We start from the raw sequence: 19,480 nt of genomic DNA on the forward strand, positions 1-19,480 counted from the left end.
TCTTTTGCTGAGAGACACTTCCTGATAGAAATATAAGACATCCCTTGAAAATAAGCCCTAGCCCATCTTTTGGAGCAAAAATTAATATGACTGTCTTATTTTCGGGGAACCGGTATGTAAGAGATGCAGCCATATGTACAACACAGGAACTGCACCAGAAAAATAACGCAGGTTTCTGTTGCAGACTAATGCCTGGTACACACCATGCAATTTCCTGTCAGACAGATGGGTTGAATCGATTATTTCCACCAGGTCCGGTCTGATTTCCGATAGCTTTTCTGATCGGTTTTCGGATACTTCCATACAAAATCGATCAGAAAAATGGAAATCAGATCGGACCTGTCGGAAATAATGGATTTGACCCATTAATCTGGCGGGAAATTGCATGGTGTACCAGGCATAAGCACTGTTTCACACTAGACTTGAGAGCTGTATATCAGCCGCTGGGCCTTATCAGCCTCCTAAGCCGAGATGTTAATCTAGTGAGTGAACCTAGCTCACCTGCCACAACTGATGGTGGCCATACACTGGTCGATTTGCCACCAGATCTGACCAACAGATAGATCCCTCTCTGATCGAATCTGATCAGAGAGGGATCGTATGGCCACCTTTACTGCAAACAGATTGTGAATCGATTTCAGCCTGAAACCGATCACATTCTGTGGAGCTGCTGCTGCCGCACCCCCCCCCCCCCCCTCCGCATACATTACCTGCTCTGGCCGGCGCGAGTCTCCTGTCACCGCTGTCTTCTTCTTCTCCGCTCCGGCTATTGAACTTCCTTTCCAGGGGAAGTTTAAACAGTAGAGGGTGCTCTACTGTTTAAACTTCCTGCCGGGACAGGAAGTTCTGTGTAGCCCGAAGCGGAGAAGAAGACCAGGGGACTCGCGCCGGCTGGAGCAGGTAATGTATTACCCGCTGTATTGCATCGGTCGTCGGGCATTCGAACGCCGCTAACGACGCACTCCCGACCCGCCGGCGACTGAGAAAAATCTTCCGCACGGATGGGTTGACGGGAACGATCGATTTCGGACAGAAAGCGATCGTTCTGTCAGCGGTGTGTGCGGCGATTTCACAGCCGTTTCGATCACTGTGATCGAAACGGCTGTATATCGGCGGGAAAATCCTTAGGTGTATGGGCCCCTTAACAGTGTGGAGTCGTTCAACAATGTCACATGACTTCCATGTCTCTTCCACATCTGTTGAAATTAAAATTTGCAATGAGGAGTAACAAAAAGGCTGCCATTGCTGACCTGCTGTTTTTTTTTTTTTAAATGTTACTTGCATGGCCATAAAGCTGCTGGTTTCACTTCAGTACTTATTGATCGTTTGCCCTGGAACATGCATGATGTCAGAACACCTGCTCTTCACACTAATGCTTCATACACACTTGAGATAAAAGTCTTTGGAAAAGGCAAGATCACAGCTGCACTCCCTATCAGATAAAATCTTTGCAGGATGCTGCACACAAAGATGCCCGTACACACTCAAAAGATCTTTATCTGCAAAAGATCTGTTCCTGCAAACGGATCTTTTGCAGGAACAGATCTTTTGCAGATAAAGATCTTTTGAGTGTGTACGGGCATCTTTGTGTGCAGCATCTTGCAAAGACTTTATCTGATGGGGAGTGCAACTCAATAGAGTAGACTGTGTAGAGTATGCTCTCATACTACATGGAAGGGGGTAAAATTTGTCTGATCTTGCCTTTTCCAAAGACTTATCTCAAGTGTGTATGAAGCATTAGGCCACATACACACATCAGACCATAGTCTTTTAAAAAAAGGAAAGATCACAGACCAATTTTACCCCCTTCCATGTAGTATGAGAGCCATACTCTACACAGTCTATTCTATGGAGCTGAACTCCCCATCAGACAGAAATCTTTGCAAGATGCTGCACACATTCAACAGATCAGAATCTGCAAAAGATCAGTCCCTGCAAAATGCATTCATAGTCTATATCTGCAGATCCTCATACACACCTTGTTTAACGGACAATCATCTGCAGATCCATCCTGGTGGATCTGATCTGCAGATAAATGTCAGTAAAGGTGCATACACACATCAGACTATAGTCTTTGGAAAATGAAAGATCACAGACCAATCTTACCACCCTTCATGTAGTATGAGAGCCATACTCTACACAGTCTTTTCTATGGAGCTGAACTCCCCATCAGGAAAAAAATCTTTGCATGATGCTGAACACACAGATGCTGTACAGACACAAAAGATCAGTATCTGCAAAAGATCAGTCCCTGCCAAAAATCCATTCCTGCAAATTGCAATGATAGTCTATGAGATCTGCAGATCATCATACACACATGATTTAACTGACATTCATCTGCAGATCAAGCAATCATCTGCAGATCTGAAAATCCATCCTGGTGGATCTGATCTGCAGATGAATGTCAGTTAAATCATGTGTGTATGATGATCTGCAGATCTCATAGACTATCATTGCAATTTGCAGGAATGGATTTTTGGCAGGAACAGATCTTTTGCAGATACTGATCTTTTGTGTCTGTACAGCATCTTTGTGTGCAGCATCTTGCAAAGATTTTTTTCTGATGGGGAGTTCAGCTCCATAGAAAAGACTGTGTAGAGTATGGCTCTCGTACTACATGAAGGGTGGTAAGATTGGTCTGTGATCTTTCATTTTCCAAAGACTATGGTCTGATGTGTGTATGCACCTTTTAAACAAGGTGTGTATGAGGATCTGCAGATCTCATAGACTATGAATGCATTTTGCAGGGACTGATCTTTTGCAGATACTGATCTGTTGCATGTGTGCAGCATGTTTGTGTGCAGCATCTTGCAAAGATTTTTATCTGATGGGGAGATCAGCTCCATAGAATAGACTGTGTAGAGTATGGCTCTCATACTACATGGAAGGGGGTAAAATTGGTCTGTGATCTTTCATTTTCCAAAGACTATGGTCTGATGTGTGTATGAGCCTTTATTCTAGGTAAAAAGCTAATTATATCTTAGGGCAGCAAATCATCATAACAGTGGGGTAACAAGCAGAATGGCAGCCTTCAGTTCCGAACACGCTGAAACCAGCGCAGGAGATTTGGGCACAGCCAGCGCCACCATAGGCCATAGTAGGAACTACGGCTATAGCAGCGCACAGGGAGTAACTTCAGCACCGTCAGAAGACGGAGCTGAAGTTACTTTTAAAACATGATAATTCGGCTTCCAGCAATAGCTGGAAGCCGAATTATTTAATTCCCCACTATCCATGGCGGCCTGGAGGGGGAATAGTATTTAATACGCCCGGGACTTTGTGCAGCAGCAGGATTAGCCATATACCGGCTGTATCCTGCGCCCAAGTCTCCAGCACCGTTATCTCTCGTACGCTTCAGTTCATCTTTCTTTAAACTGTTCGCCAATCACCTGGTAAAAATCTGACTGGAGATTTTCAGCATTGCAATTAGAGTCCTTTCACACAGTAGGTTACGTCACAATCTCAATACAATGTTGCCGAAAAGTTGCATCGCGGAGTGACTATAGTTGTACTTGAATGCTTCACGTTCAGGTGTATCAAGGTGTGCCTTTTACCCAAATATGTTTCAGCTAAAAGGTGTCCCAATTTTTATCATATCAGAATACTGATGATAGAAAAAGTGTTTCTAATACATGTTTTGCTTTGTTACTGTCAACATTTGATGTTATGTAGGAGAACTATGGAAACACGTCCACAACAAATCTGTGATGTTTGAAAGATGCATGACAGGGAATCGAGCTGTGTGCCAACTGGTTTTTTTATTTCAACTCCTGGTGCGTAAAAACTGGCAAAACACTTGCACAGAAATGCTTCTATTTTATATACTCCTGTAGTACAGGGAGTGTATGTCATTTACATGTATTTATATGGCACTGGCACATTTTCTGTAAAATACAACTCTTCCACGGCTGAACTGCTTGTTTGTCTGAGAATTCAGCCTCCCCGGCTACCAGCCACAAGCGCCATTCAGCTGCAATTACATGCAGCCGAATGGTAGCGTTTGGTCACGTGTGTCACGGCCTCAGGTGCAAATCCAATGGGGAGGTGCTGCCTGTCCACCAATACGGCCGGTGACCGGGAGCAGCTGAAAGGTGGGGAATTAACTGCAATCAGCTGTTCATAGGAAAAGGCAGAGCAGTGCTTTTCAGCGCAGGAAGATTTGGGTGCAGCCGGCGCCACCATAGACTATAATAGGAATTACATTTATATATTCCCTCAGTGAGTAACATCGGCGCTGTCAGAAGACGGAGCTGATGTTTTAAAACACAATAATTCAGCCTCCCGCAATAGCTGGAAGCCGAATTATATCGTTCCCCACCATCCATGGTGGCCAGGAGGGGGAATAGTACACAGCCGGGACTTGTGCAGCAGCAGGATCAGCCATATACCGGCTGTATCCTGCGCCCAAGTCAATTTCAAATGTATGCGGAAAAGGGGCTGGAACCCACTAGATCGACTTTGAACCGCTAGTGATTTCCCTAAACGTTCAGCTAATATTAATAGATGGGCCAAATTCCACTGGAGCGATTGGGATTACCAAAATCGCAAACGCAGGACATGCAGCATCTTTAGGGATTAGCATTTCTGCAAATATATAAACGATGGCATAATCGCTTGTCAAAACCTACACAGAGCGATTTTGCTAGCGTTTTTACATTACTGCATGCTGTAACAAAATTAAAATTACCAATCAGAATTTAAACTTCTAATCGCTGCACAACCGCTGGCAAATTGATTACACTTTTTAAAATCGCTACCTGAAAAAGCTCATGAAATAGCTTACAAACCGCTCATACAAAACACTAGCGATTGCAATTAGCGATAGCGTTTTGTAGTGGGTTCCAGCCCTAAATCGGTTGCAGTGAGCTTTAAGGGTCCTTTCACACTGTGCATGTTGCAGTAATAGTGCCAAAAAGCCCCACTGCATGTGAGATGTGTGGCGCGGCCATACAGTGAAGCATACAGTACAATGATAGTATGTAGTATACGCTACCGGAACCCACCACAATCAATGAGAAGGCACCATAGGAATGTTCATTGTATCACGTTGCAATGTAACTCAACGAACACAGAGGCCTCGATTCATCAAGACTTATCGAATTGGTTAACGACAGTTTGGTAAAATACCGAATTCGTTAAGTTGATTTCAGGATTCATCAAATTTATCTACAGCTGTTAGCGAGCATTCGGTAATCATTCGTTAGTGATGCGTGCAAGTGCAATTCATGAAAATGAAAGTGGGCGTGGTTTAGCATTGCATTTAGGATTAGTTATCTCCTTCACTGCTCTGTCGTTATTCCTGTCAGATCATTGCTGACAGAGAAGATGGAGCTGTTTGAAGTGGTTATGTATTAGCTGAGAGTGATTCAAAGGCGCAGAAGAGCAAGAATAAGGTCTAGAACCATATAAATTTGTAAGAGAATAGATTTATTTGCTATAACAGGACATCTGCATTTCTCCTGAATCATCTTGTAAGAGAACACAGGCAGTTCCAGGGTTAACTAATTTGCTAGCTGCACTATATTTTTTCAGAAAAGGCTCCTATCAAGCCGCAGCTGGTGAAATGGTGGGATTATCCCAAGCCACTTCCAGACACCTGGTCCAGGTGTTAAGCCCTATTCGGAATGTTGCTATGTGGTGTTCAAAGGACTGCCTTTTACCCACAATTCCACGGGAATCGTATGGCCTTGTGTTAAATTACCGCTGTAAAATGGAAATATCGACACGTTACCGAATGGTTACCGAATTCACACCGAATGCAGAAAAAGCTTGATGAATACAACTAGAAATCGATAAACTTCGAATTCGGTAATTTAACAAACTGGAAAAAGTTATCTCAAAGACAATGATGAATCGAGGCCAGTGTGTGAAGACCCTAAAGGGGTTTGTAACATGGAAGAAAAAAAATTTGCCTAAAAATAGTGCCCACAAAAAAATGTGGACTTTTTTCTTCTAAAATAGGTTCCTAAATGTCCAACTTTTTTTTTACCTGGTGGGAAATATTGGCACCTCATGGACCATACATAGTCATCTGATCTGCATGCTTGTCCAGGGTCTACGGCTAAATGTATTAGAGGCAGAAGGTCAGATAGGCAATTTGATTAATGAAAGGGAAGTACTGTTAACATTTCAGCCTCCTTATTGCTCACATTCCAGGTGTGCTTTAGGTCTTGTTCACACTGGCATAAAAATGGACTGTTTAGCAGAACTAAACGGCCTGAATCCTATGTTAATCAACAGGATCAGTTTAGATTGCTTGGTCCAAGGGATCCATTCTGCTAAACGGAGCACAAGTTTGGGGAGACTGCATTTCAAAGAATCCACACATAAGACAAGGACAGCCACAGAATCAAACGATGACCCTGTGGATGTCCTGGTCTTATGTGTGGATTTTTTTGCAATAAAGATAACCGGCTTTTATAAAGTCACTTGAAGTCTGCGGATCTCTTCCTTGCTGTTCAATATGGTTTAGCTCACCAGATCCTGCACCAGTGAGTACATTGATGAGTGTTTTCAGAGCGTTTGGATTTCCCTTTTGACAACCAGAATGTTCAATTGTGACTCTTCAAATGATGAGGTTTACAGATACTTGAAAAATAAATTTATTTAGTAAATTAAAAGAAAGATGTGATGATGATTAAAAGGGAAATTAGGAACACTTTACAACCATAATAAAACATTGGCAAGTGTCAATTTCATTAGAAATAAAAATGGTTTAGATTTCTAAAAGCTAAATCTTGGCAGGAATGACATTTATGGTAGAGACCAGAACTAGTTCAAGACAATGGGCTAGATCAGGGGTCCCCAAATGTTTTGGGTCAACATACTTCAGACTGCTGGGGGGCCGGAGTATACATAAGATGCTTTAGACGTCTTTTCGGGCCAGACAGTGAAGCATACCCAGGTGACAACCTGCAGCCCAATTGGACAACTGTGTCACCTGATGTGGAATTTGATTGGAAACCAGTGAATGATTACTTTCTGGCTTTATTCTATATGCGGACCACCAATATTTAAAGATGTAGCTGACCACATCTATAATACATTTTGTGTGGGGGGACTGTTAAAGCCTCAGGGGGCCACATTTGGCCCGCGGGCCTTAGTATGAAGACCACTGGGCTTGATTAACAAAAAAACATTGGTGAAATTGTGCACAGGGAGCACATGGCAATTTTACCATTACACTGCAGTGTAGCACATTGCGCAAGCAGTGCAACCTGTTACCTAGGTAACGCGAGCATAGTTGGTGTAATGTGCATTACCCTGGCAATGCTTGTGCTACCTAACGTAGTTAAAGTGTACCTGAGATCAAAGGAAAGAAGAAATTTATATATACCTGGTGCTTCCTTCAGCCCACTTCAGGCTGATCGCTCCCTCCCCGTCCTCTTCCGCCTCCTGAATGCTCCGCAACGGCTCCCTGTAATCCGGTCAGTGCAGGCGCAATATGGCCACGCATACTCCCGTTGCTCTACCACGGCCGGGAGCATTAATGCACCTGAGCCGCGCATGAGTACTAAACCCGACTGGGCTGGAGGAAGCCCCAGGTATAAATTGCTTCTTTATTTTCATCTCAAGTTCACTTTAAGGGGGTTGAATCGATAATTTCCTGCATGCCCGATCTGCTGCTGATTGAGAATGGGATCAATGTTGCGCAGTACTGATCTGAAAATTAAAACCCGTTTTCAATCGGGAGCAGATCAGACATGCCAGAAATTGATTTGACCCGTGTGTGTTCCCTCTAACAGCAGGAACTAAGGTTTTCCGCATGTTGCATTGGGCACAGCGAAGCATACAAATCACTGAAAACGTGTGCTTCGCTGTCACTGTTAAATAAAATCTGTACTCCGAAATTCTTACAATAAAAAGCATAACATTATATTCATTATATTATCCTGTGCCCCTCTGTGCTGTTTCTGCCACTCCCTGCTGCAATCCTGGCTTGTAATTGCCAGTTTTAGGCAGTGTTTACAAACAAAAAGACATGGCTGCTAAAAGCTTATGATAGGCTGAGAGAAGCTCTCTGTGACTCACACAGAGCCTGCAGGGGGCGTGGAGAGGGTGTGTATAGCTTCTATCCTATCACAGCAGAGCAGCAGAATCCTGCCTGAGTCCGACAAAGCCGTCAGAGGAAAGAAGATTATATAACAGAGATAATACAGCCACTGTGCAACTAGGAAAGGCAGCAGTGAGACAGACCACATTAGAACAGGAATTTATAGGATGGAAGAGCAGAAATAAGGCTAAAAATGTTGTTAGTCTCTTTAACGTGCGCATTTTGCAGTAACGTTTTGATGCCAGACTCCATTATACCGCATCCCATTCGCTGCTCTGTGAACATTCCATAGGTGGTGCATTGCAGTGCGGTAAGCGGTGTTACAAAGCAGCACTGTAACTGTAACCTAACATGATCTTTCTCCATCACATAATGCTGCCTTCAGTTGCCAGTTTATATAAACTGACACAGGTTCCATAAAAGAGAAGTGTAGTGAATCAGTATTTATATCAGCCTATAATCGATCACCGTAATAGAAGAGAAGGAAAGATTGGCACTAGATGATACTTGGACAGCCTATGGGGGTTAGGTCGGTGACTTGCTGTGCCTACAAACAACACAAACCGTACAATACGTGCAATTAAGGAAAAGGATTCTGGGAACCAGATGAGTAGCAGCTCACCACGTTATTGCATCCCCAGACAAAAACAGACACATACATGGTGTGCAGGGGGCCTGAGAGCCGTTTCGCAAGCCTTGCTTGCTTCCTCAGAGGAATGCAATAAAGTGAGTGAGCTGCAACTCATCTGATGCCTGGAATCTTTTTTCTTAATTGCATTTAAATCAGACTGTTTACGACTCATACCAGGGCTACCAGTTTCCTTGGTAACCAAGGCCCCAGAGCTAGAAGAGATCATGATGATTTTATCATAGTTAGTCCCAAAAAATTGTGTCATCCAAGAAAGCCTAATCATTCCATTGTGTGAGATGATGGAACTGCCGATGACAGTCTTATTAGGCTAAAAGATTTCAGTGATCTCCAGTAAAGGGGGATTTTGAAGGCTGCTCAACCAGCAGTGGGCACTTAAAAAGAAAAATAGAGGAGGTTGTTGAAGACAACAATTCGATTAAAAAAGGACACATGAATTCCTCGTGTATCTATTTCCTCTTCCGCTTCTCTTCCTTGCAGTACTGTGGGCTGAACAGCATGGTGAGCAGGATCAGCACTGGGACCACCAGGTAGGGGGCGTATACAGCTAGTAGTGCGAGGCGGTCTTGCTCAGTTGGTGAGTCTATCTGGCTGGTTTTCGGGAAGTCGCCGTAAAGAATCTGCGCCAGGATGGCCACTACTGTGGTAGCAACATGGCTGGAATAGACAATGGCGGGAATTCGGATCCACCGGCAACCACCTGAATGCAATACAAGCAAATAAAGAGAATATATCAACTTACACGTATCAATTTAGCCTTGACAGTCAAGGATCGTTAGTTATAGAGGACAAGGTACAAAGATCACAGCATCCTGCTGTAAACCTTCACATTGCTACAGCAGCAACAGATACAAAGCATTCCTGCCCTATCGTACATCAGTGATATGGGGAAGACGCTCGTGATAAGGGTTTACAATTCACTCTTGGAAAATTGCCCACTACCTGCTTGAATCCCTCCACACTACACAGATTTTCAGTTGATTTCAGCACAAAACCTTTGAAAATCTGTGCGCTTGCGTGTGAAGTTTCACTGGTGCTGACCTAAAAAACGCGTGCGCGGTACAGGCTGACCTCCAGGTCAGCCGGACGCCATCACCACGGACCGGGAGGGAGAGGAGGCGAACGGCTGCGGGCAGAGCTGCGGCGAGGGAGATGCTTGGGGCTGGACGAAGCCCCGGGTAAGTAGCTATTATTTTGACTAATAATGCCTGATAATTCCTTTAAGGGCCCTTTTTCACTGGCATTTGGGATGTGAGGCGATCGCCGCATCGCCTCGCATCCCCCCGCAGGTACTTTTAGTTGTCGTCAGAACAACTGGAATGCAATGTAGGCAGCTTCATGTTAGTGGCAATGGAGACTCGGATGCGTGTTGCGGAAATCAGCAGCATGCTATCTATAATTTCACCCTCTATGCATCATGTCGCTTCGCGTCGGGAAATTCGCGTCAATGTAAACTGTTCTATTGACTAAGGGCTTGTTCACACTAAGAGCGTTTTCGCAAATTTATAAAGTGTTTGTGATTTTAAAAATCACCTTAAAAGCGCTTGTGCAATGTAAGCTTATATGAGTGTTCTCACATAAGTGATGAGCTTTCTATCCAATTGTGAATGCAGCTCCTGCACCATTTTCACAGCGTTCGCGATTCAGTAGAGAGGATAGGGAAATCGCTAAGCGCTTGAAAAGCGATTTCCAGAGCGCTTTTAATGAATAAATACATTGTATTTATTCATTATCAGGGCAAAGAGCAGGGGTGCCGCCAGCATACAAGCAAGCCAAGGCCTCACACTGCGGGGGGCCTCGCTCTGCTGCTGCGGGCGGTGGGCGTGCGGGCACCAGGCGGAGCAGCGGTGAGAGAGAACTTCCCACTTATTTTCCTCGATCCTGCCAGCTTCTATCTACTTCCTGTCTCGGCGTCTGTCGCTATGGTAACAGCACCCCCTGTGATGACGTAACAGCATGTCATCACTGGATGAGCTCTTACCGATGCAATGCGCGCCGGGAGAGGCTGAAGATTGAAGCTGTGTGCAGGATCCAGGCAGGTAAGTGGAAACTCCCTGTCGCTGCGCACATCCTCCTGGCTATAGGGTGACCGGGGGGGGGGGGGGGGGGGTGTAGGGATCTACCTATCTAACCTATATTGAGGGCATATACCTAGCTAACCTATACTGAGGGCATATACCTATCTAACCTATACTGAGGGCATATACCTATCTAACCTATACTGAGGGCATATACCTATCTAACCTATACTGAGGGCATATACCTATCTAACCTATACTGAGGGCATATACCTATCTAACCTATACTGAGGGCATATACCTATGTAACCTATACTGGGGGCATATACCTATGTAACCTATACTGGGGACATATACCTATGTAACCTATACTGGGGACATATACCTATGTAACCTATACCTATGTAACCTATACTGGGGACATATACCTATGTAACCTATACTGGGGGCATATACCTATCTAATCTATAGTGGGGGCATATACCTATCTAACCTATACTGGGGCAAATATACTGGCTACCTATATTGGATGTACCTACCTATCTAACCTATACTGGTGCAACTATATGGGCTACCTATACTGGGGTGGGACCTATAGCTGGCTACCTATACTGTGGGCACCTATACCTGTCTCCACGATGGGGGCACATTTTACGCCTCGCCCTGGGAGCAATTTAGCCTAGAAACTGCTAGTATTTGGCTCCACCCACTAAATACTAGCCACACCCATTTTGGCCATGCCCATTTTTCCACTGAGGTGTGGCTATCCATTTTTTTTCTGTGGATGGGGGCCTCAAGTTATTGACTGCTTGGGGCCACCAAAACCTTAGCTGCACCCCTGGCAAAGAGTTCACTTCCTGACTGACGTCAGGAAGTGAAAGAAACATTGCTACACAAAAGCGCTTTTCTAAGCGCAAATCGCTCTGAAAGTGCTTAGAAAATCGTGTTCAAAATCGCTCCGCGCTTGTGATAGCACTGGCGATTTATAATGTGAACAAGGCCTTCTGGCTGTGTTCACACCCAAAAGGTGTACATTTCCAGTCCAGTCAGGTAAAACTGACAGTACAGGACTAGGACTGGACATGTACAGATTTGTGTGGACCCAGCCTTACTGTATCAATACCTAAAGGATCTTTTAAAGGGAAGTGAGGCGATCCGGAGGCCTCCATTCTTATTATCTAATAAACAATGCTAGTTCCCCGACTTCTGTGCTGGTTACATTAGTGCAGATCTCAAAGGCGGGGAAATAGGTTGCTGGATGCACTATTTTTCGCACACCCCATGTGATTCCCATTGAGGACAGTCAGCTGACTGCCTAGTGATTTGTGCAGAAAAGCTACACTAAAAACAAAAATCATCTGCAGAAAAAACTGCTGACATTTTCCACAGATTAAAGTGAGATCCCTTCTGTAAAGGAAGGATATGTTTCAATAATGTAGTATTGCAGAGGTGTAACATTGACAAAAATAATAACAGCCTGTTATACGCTAGCGGTAATTGCTGGCGTTTTGTGGTTTTAGGTGTAAACAGATCTTAAAGAGAATCTGTATTGTTAAAAAATCACACAAAAGTAAACATACCAGTGCGTTAGGGGACATCTCCTATTACCCTCTGTCACAATTTCGCCGCTCCCCGCCGCATTAAAAGTGGTTAAAAACAGTTTTGAAAAGTTTGTTTATAAACAAACAAAATGGCCACCAAAACAGGAAGTAGGTTGATGTACATTATGTCCACACATAGAACATACATCCATACACAAGCAGGCTGTATACAGCCTTCCTTTTGAATCTCAAGAGATCATTTGTGTGTTTCTTTCCCCCTGCATCTCTCATGCACTGAAGTTTCAGGCTGCTCTTTTCTTCCTGCAAACAGCTTTGCCCTTGTCTGTAATTCTTCAATATGCGAAAGCCCAGCCAGCTCAGAGGACGATTTATCCAGCTTGTAAAAGATAAGAGAGAAGAGAGAAGTTGCTCTAATCTAAATAACACACAGGCAGTGTGCATAGAGGGGCCTGGAAGGGGGAGTTCATAGCAGAACCACAACACTGAAGAACTTGGCAGCCTTCCAGACACAGGCTGACAAGTCTGACAAGAGAGAGATAAGTTGATTTATTACAGAGATGGTGATAGTAGAACGTGCTGCAGTAAGCCAGAACACATTAGAATAGCTTTTGGAACTTGTAGGATGATAAAAAACAGGATGCAATTTTTGTTGCGGAGTCTCTTTAAGCAACGTACACACATACGACAACGATCGTTCGTTGTGAACGACAAACGAACTTTTAACCACTTGATGACCCACCCTTTACCCCCCCTTAAGGACCAGCGCTGGTTTGATTGATCTGTGCTGGGTGGGCTCTGCAGCCCCCAGCACAGATCAGGGTGCAGGCAGGGAGATCAGATTGCCCCCCTTTTTTCCCCCCTATGGGGATGATGTGCTGGGGGGGTCTGATCTCTCCTGCCTGCTGTGGGTGGCGGGGGGGGGGCACCTCAAAGCCCCCCTCCGCGGCGAAATTCCCCCTCCCTCTCCTACCTGCTGCCTCCCCCTGGTGTTCCGGGCTGCACAGGACGCTATCCGTCCTGTGCAGCCAGTGACAGGATGTGGTCTGTCACATGGCGGCGATCCCCGGCCGCTGATTGGCCGGGGATCGCCGATCTGCCTTACGGCGCTGCTGCGCAGCAGCGCCGTACAAATGTAAACAAAGCGGATTATTTCCGCTTGTGTTTACATCTAGCCTGCGAGCCGCCATCGGCGGCCCGCAGGCTATTCACGGAGCCCCCCGCCGTGATTTGACAGGAAGCAGCCGCTCGTACGAGCGGCTGCTTCCTGATTAATTAGGCTGCAGCTGGCGACGCAGTACTGCGTCGCTGGTCCTGCAGCTGCCACTTTGCCGACGCACGTTATGAGTGTGCGGTCGGCAAGTGGTTAATTGACGAAAGAATGACCTAAGTAAAGTTAGCTTTTAAAAGGTGTGTAACGATCTGATCGTTAGAATGAACGTTACATCCCGTAAAGCACTTATTGCGCTTGCGCAAAAAATTAAAAGTTCCATGGAGAAATAGCAAAATGCGCATGTTAAGCCTAGTACGAATGACCGTTTTCCAACGATGTACTACTTTTGCAAACTATCGTTGTTGGAAAAAATCCGCCAAGCTAGATCGTTCGTTTTTAACAATTTAGCTCGTCCGTCGTTAGACTTAATGGTTGTTTGCGGCTTTTTTTTTTAAACGATCGTCGTTTGAAATGATCAGGGAACGATCGGTTCAAACGACTATAGTCGCATGTGTGTATGCACCTTTAGGCTAGATGCACAGTGGAAGCTGCATTGCATTCCCTATAAAACCAGAAATGCAACTCACTTGAAGGAAAATGTTGCACCACAGGTAATGCGACCTTCAGGCTGCATACAGCAGGAAGCATACAGTTATTACAAACTATGCTTCACTGGCTCTGCAACCCCAAGTCATACGATAACACACTGGGCTACTGTAATACCTCAAGGCACCGCATGTACTCTGATCATTGCATAGATTTACCAATGCAGTGCGACTTTCTTCATTAAGATGCCTCCATAAAGTCGCAACGCTCCACTGTGAACAAAGCTTTAATGATAACAAACATTTCAATCCATACTAACCTTTAAAGAAAGCATAGGAGGCCACGGGGAAGAAAGGCAGCTGCAATATGGCTTCACAGTACACAAAGCTCTGGAACCAGGGAGGAGGATCCGCCATAAGGTGATCCTTAAAACTGACTGTGTACCATTTCATCAAATCCAGCAACTGCAAAGAAGCATTCAGATAAATAATTATATACTTTTATAGCACTTTTCTCCAAACGCTCTCGCTGATCCTGTAGTGAGAGGGATATGGAGGCAGCCATATTTCCTTTTAAACAATACCAGTTGCCTGGCAGTCCTGATGATCTTTCTGGCTTCAGTAGTATTTGAATCACACACTGGGCACAAGCATGTGGTTAAACCAGCAAGACCACCTGATCTGCATGCTCGTTCTGGATCTATAGCTTACAGTATTGGAGGCAGAGGATCAACAAGACAGCCAGGCAATTACATTTGTTAAAAGGAAATATACATAGCAGCTTCCATAACCCTCTCAATTCAGGGTGACTGTAAGGAAAGGGATATGGAGGTTGCCATATTTATTCCCTTTTAAGAAATGCCAATTGCCTGGCTATCCTGCTGATCCTCTGTCTCTAATAAGCCATAGACCCTGAACAAGCCTGCAGCAGATCAGGTGTTGCTGACATTATTGTTAGATCTGACAAAGATTAGCTGCATGCTTGTTTCTGGTGTGATTTAGACACTACTGCAGTCAAATAGATCAGCAGGGCTGCCAGGCAACTGGTATTGTTTAAAAGAAAATAAATAGGGCAGCCTCCGTATACCTCTTACTTCAGTTGTCTTTTAAAGTTCATCTTCAGGTACAGACCAAAAATTTATTTTTCAATATCTTTCGTAATCAGAGAGCTCAGATGTTACATATTTTTTGTGTAAAATGTGACTTATGCTGCTAAAAATCTTGTCTTGTACAATAAAAACTATTACTTTGCTTAGTAAGTTATCAGATTGTATTTTTAGATCTGAGCTTGGTGTTAAGGCTCATACACACATCAGACTATAGTCTTTGGAAAATGAAAGATCACAGACCAATCTTACCACCCTTCATGTAGTATGAGAGCCATACTCTACACAGTCTTTTCTATGGAGCTGAACTCCACATCAGACAGAAATCTTTGCATGATGCTGCACACACAGATGCTGTACAGACACAAAAGATCAGTATCTGCAAAAGATCTGTTCCTGCCAAAAATCCATTCCTGCAAATTGCAATGATAGTCTATGAGATCTGCAGATCATCATACACACATGATTTAACTGACATTCATCTGCAGATCAAGCAATCATCTGCAGATCTGAACATCCATCCTGGTGGATCTGATCTGCAGATGAATGTCAGTTAAATCATGTGTGTATGATGATCTGCAGATCTCATAGACTATCATTGCAATTTGCAGGAATGGATTTTTGGCAGGAACAGATCTTTTGCAGATACTGATCTTTTGTGTCTGTACAGCATCTGTGTGTGCAGCATCTTGCAAAGATTTTTTTCTGATGGGGAGTTCAGCTCCATAGAAAAGACTGTGTAGAGTATGGCTCTCATACTACATGAAGGGTGGTAAGATTGGTCTGTGATCTTTAATTTTCCAAAGACTATGGTCTGATGTGTGTATGTGGCCTTAGGCTTAATACAGAACAATGGATAGAAATGGGCAGGATCTTCCAGCTGCGCTATGCTAGGGGGCGGAAGGAGGCATGGGGGGACGAGTCACGTTATTTCGGTTTCCGGCGCCCCATAGACTTTAATGCTAACTGAGCAATTTGAGCCCCAGCAATAGCCAGGCCAAGAAATACGTGGCCAAGAGACAAATCAGGTAATGGGGGGGTATATTTATCACATTCCCCGAGATTACCTAGCGCAGAGAGAGCAGTCTTGCAGTGTCTCTTTGCACCCAAATGAAACACGGCTGAATCATATGTATGCCAGGCGGGACACGAATGCAGCTCATGGGGACACAAGAAAGCACAGTGAGGCACAAGGGGAGGCGTTCCAACTTACAAACAGATTCAGGTTAAGAATGAACCTACTCTTCTTATCTCATTTGATAATTGGGGACTACCTGTACATTTAGGCCTCATTCACATCATTCAGCGCAGATTGCTGTACGATCGGAACGCTAAGCGTACGATCGCATGCCATATGCGCTACTATGCGCTGCAGATCCCATTCGCTACAGTGAATGGAATCTGCGCTGCGATTCCCGAAAATGCATGCAGCAGTGCGATAGCGCATCGCACTGCTGCGCAGCGCATATGATGGGAACAGTAAAAGGGCTGTCTATGCCCTTCAACCGTTCGTGCGTGTCGCACACTATGCGCGCTGCCAATATGCGCACGGCAGCGCGTATAGTCTGAACGAGCTCTAACAGTTTATGAACATACCACTGTATACATTGTTGCAATGGGCCCCATACCACTGGAAGGCTATTGATCATGCACATAAGCAGTGGCGTAGCTAAGGAGCTGCAGGCCCCGATGCAAGTTTTACATTGGGGCCCCCCAAGCACTCTATACATAACAATTGATACGGCGCACCAAAACCTGCCAATGGCAACTACAGTGGCAGAGGTGCAAGAAGGGGATGGGGAGAAGGTGGTTTATGATTACCATTATTCAAAGTATCTATAGAAGTAATTATTATGATCACTGGACCAAAAGAGAGCTAATACTGTAATTGAGGGAGGGCCCTTCGGGGCCCCTTTGGCCCAAGGGCCCCGATGCGGTTGCTACCTCTGCACCCCCTATTGCTACGCCCCTGCACATAAGCCTGAATTAGCACTTCCATTTTATTTACCACCTGAATGTCATTTCCAAAAACACATACAAGTCACACAACTATGCATTGATGCACACAGAGCCACATGTAATAGTGCATAAGCTGCATATGTTCTTATAGGTGCTTTCTATTTTGCAATGTGAATAAGCCCCTATAGTGCACTGTGACAAGTCTCTGTAAAAAGCACCATTACTGGGCCATTGTACAAGCCAAGCGTACCAGGGAAAGCAAACACCCCACAGCAACCAATCACAAACGTTCTCTCGTGCCCATTCTCCTCTGTCCTTTCAGAAAGCGAGCGCTGATTGGCCGCCGTGTTCTCGCTACTCTGCTGTGTGACGGAGGCAGCTGCTCTCTATACCGACCTGCTGCGGGTACCAGCTGGAGGGGAGGATGCCCTGCAGATCCACCATCAGGGTGATGGGGATGTGGGAGAAGAAGTAGCAGAAGAAGAGCCATTCCAGCAGCCGCACCACAGAAGCCATGTCACTCTACAAGCACAGCGCTCTGAGTCTGCACTGACTGGCCACAATGCGATTCAGCGTAACTCACACCAGATACTACAACCCCGCCTCCAGCTCAGGGCAGCCAATCACGCCACAGCTCTGCCATATCTACAGTCACGTGACCTCTCTGTTCAGCGTCAAACCTGAGCTGTTACCTGTCCGCTGAGCTTCATATCCCCTATGGGATATGAGGGAGGGAGGGAGGGGTGCAGTGGCGTAGCTAAGGAGCTGTGGGCCCCGATGCAAGTTTTACAATGGGGCCCCCCAGGCACTCTATACATAACAATTGATACGGCGCACCAAAATCTGAAAATGGCAACTACAGTGTCAGACTGTGTAAGAAGGGGATGGGGAAGAGCTTTTTAATGTTTACCACTATTCAAAGTATATATAGAAGTGATTATTATGAGCACAGGACCAATAGAGAGCTAATACTGTAGTTGAGGGAGGGCTCTTCGGGGCCCCTCTGGCCCAAGGGCCCCGATGCGGTCGCTACCGCTGAACCCCCTATTGCTACGCCCCTGGAGGGGTGTGCTAGTGATATACAATACTGGTGATCTGAAACATTGTAGCACATTTAAAGGATCTCTGTCGCGAAAATCATTAATATTTAAAGGGGTTCTTTCGTAAATGAGAAAAAAAATAAAAAGTGGTTTATGCGTAAACTATTAACCATTTAAAGAGAGTCTGAAGCGAGAATAAATCTCGCTTCAGACATCATAGTTAGCAGAGGCATGTGTGCCCCTGCTAAACCGCCGCTATCGCGCCGCTAAACGGGGGTCCCTTCACCCCTAAATCCCCTCGGTGCAGCGGGGGAGCGCTTCCTGGTTAGGGCAGGGCTAACCGCCACAGCCCTGCCCCACGCGCATCTGTCAGCGCATATCTCCGCCTCTCCCCCGCCCCTCTCAGTCTTCCTTCACTGAGAGGGGCGGGGGAGAGGCGGCGATGCGCCGCTGATAGACGCGACTGGAGGCAGGGCTGCAGCCGTTAGCCCTGCCTCCAGGAGCGACCAACTATTGCGGGGGTGGGTTTGGGGGTGAAGGGACCCCTGTTTAGCAGGGGCACACATGCCCCTGCTAACTATGAGCTCTGAAGCGAGATTTATTCTCGCTTCAAAGTCTCTTTAAAGAGGAACTGTAACGGTAAAACGTCCCCTGGGGGGTACTCACCTCGGGTGAGGGAAGCCTCAGGATCCTAATGAGGCTTCCCACGCCGTCCTGCGTCCCTCGGGGGTCTCGCTGTAGCCCTTCGTACAGCCGTGACGTAATATTTACCTTCCTGGCTCCTGCGCAGGCGCTCTGATGGCTGTCGGCTCCGAAGTAGGCGGAAATACCCGATCGCCGTCGGGTCCGCTCTACTGCGCAGGCGCAAGTCTCCGGCGCCTGCGTAGTAGAGCGGACCCGACGGAGATCGGGTATTTCCGTCTATTTCCGAGCCGAATGCAGCCACAGCGCCCCCGCTGGAGCCAGCAAAGGTAAATATTGAAATTACAGTCGAGCCTGTCGTCGGCTGTTCAAAGGGCTGCAACGAGACCCCCGTGGGACGCAGGACGGCGTGGGAAGCCTCATTAGGATCCGGAGGCTTCCCCCACCCGAGGTGAGTACCCCCCAGGGGATCTTTTTCAAGTTACAGAGTCTCTTTAAGCCTGCGGGGATTTTTCACCTTATACATCAGAGTAATTTTCACCTCCCATTCATTCGCTAATAACTTTATCACTAAACACAATTTATTGATCTATATTTTGTTTTTTCCGCCACTAATTAGGCTTTCTTTGGGTGGTACATTTTGCTAAGAATTATTTTTTTATAAAAGCATTTTAACAGGATTAATAAGAAAAAAAA

At 45.5% G+C, this 19,480-nt stretch overlaps 1 protein-coding gene across 1 annotated transcript; it reads right to left on the reverse strand.

The window, feature by feature from the left end:
* Positions 1-6,586: 6,586 nt before the first annotated feature.
* Positions 6,587-17,666, reverse strand: TMEM97 (transmembrane protein 97). Its single transcript, XM_068270245.1, has 3 exons — positions 17,499-17,666; positions 14,358-14,502; positions 6,587-9,402 (listed from the first exon to the last, which is right to left on the reverse strand). The coding sequence occupies exons 1-3, from the start codon at positions 17,616-17,618 to the stop codon at positions 9,152-9,154; spliced, it is 516 nt and encodes a 171-aa protein (XP_068126346.1). The 5' UTR covers positions 17,619-17,666; the 3' UTR covers positions 6,587-9,151.
* Positions 17,667-19,480: the final 1,814 nt, after the last annotated feature.

This window comes from Hyperolius riggenbachi, chromosome 2 (assembly GCF_040937935.1).
Source record: "Hyperolius riggenbachi isolate aHypRig1 chromosome 2, aHypRig1.pri, whole genome shotgun sequence".
NCBI classification, from domain to species: domain Eukaryota; kingdom Metazoa; phylum Chordata; class Amphibia; order Anura; family Hyperoliidae; genus Hyperolius; species Hyperolius riggenbachi.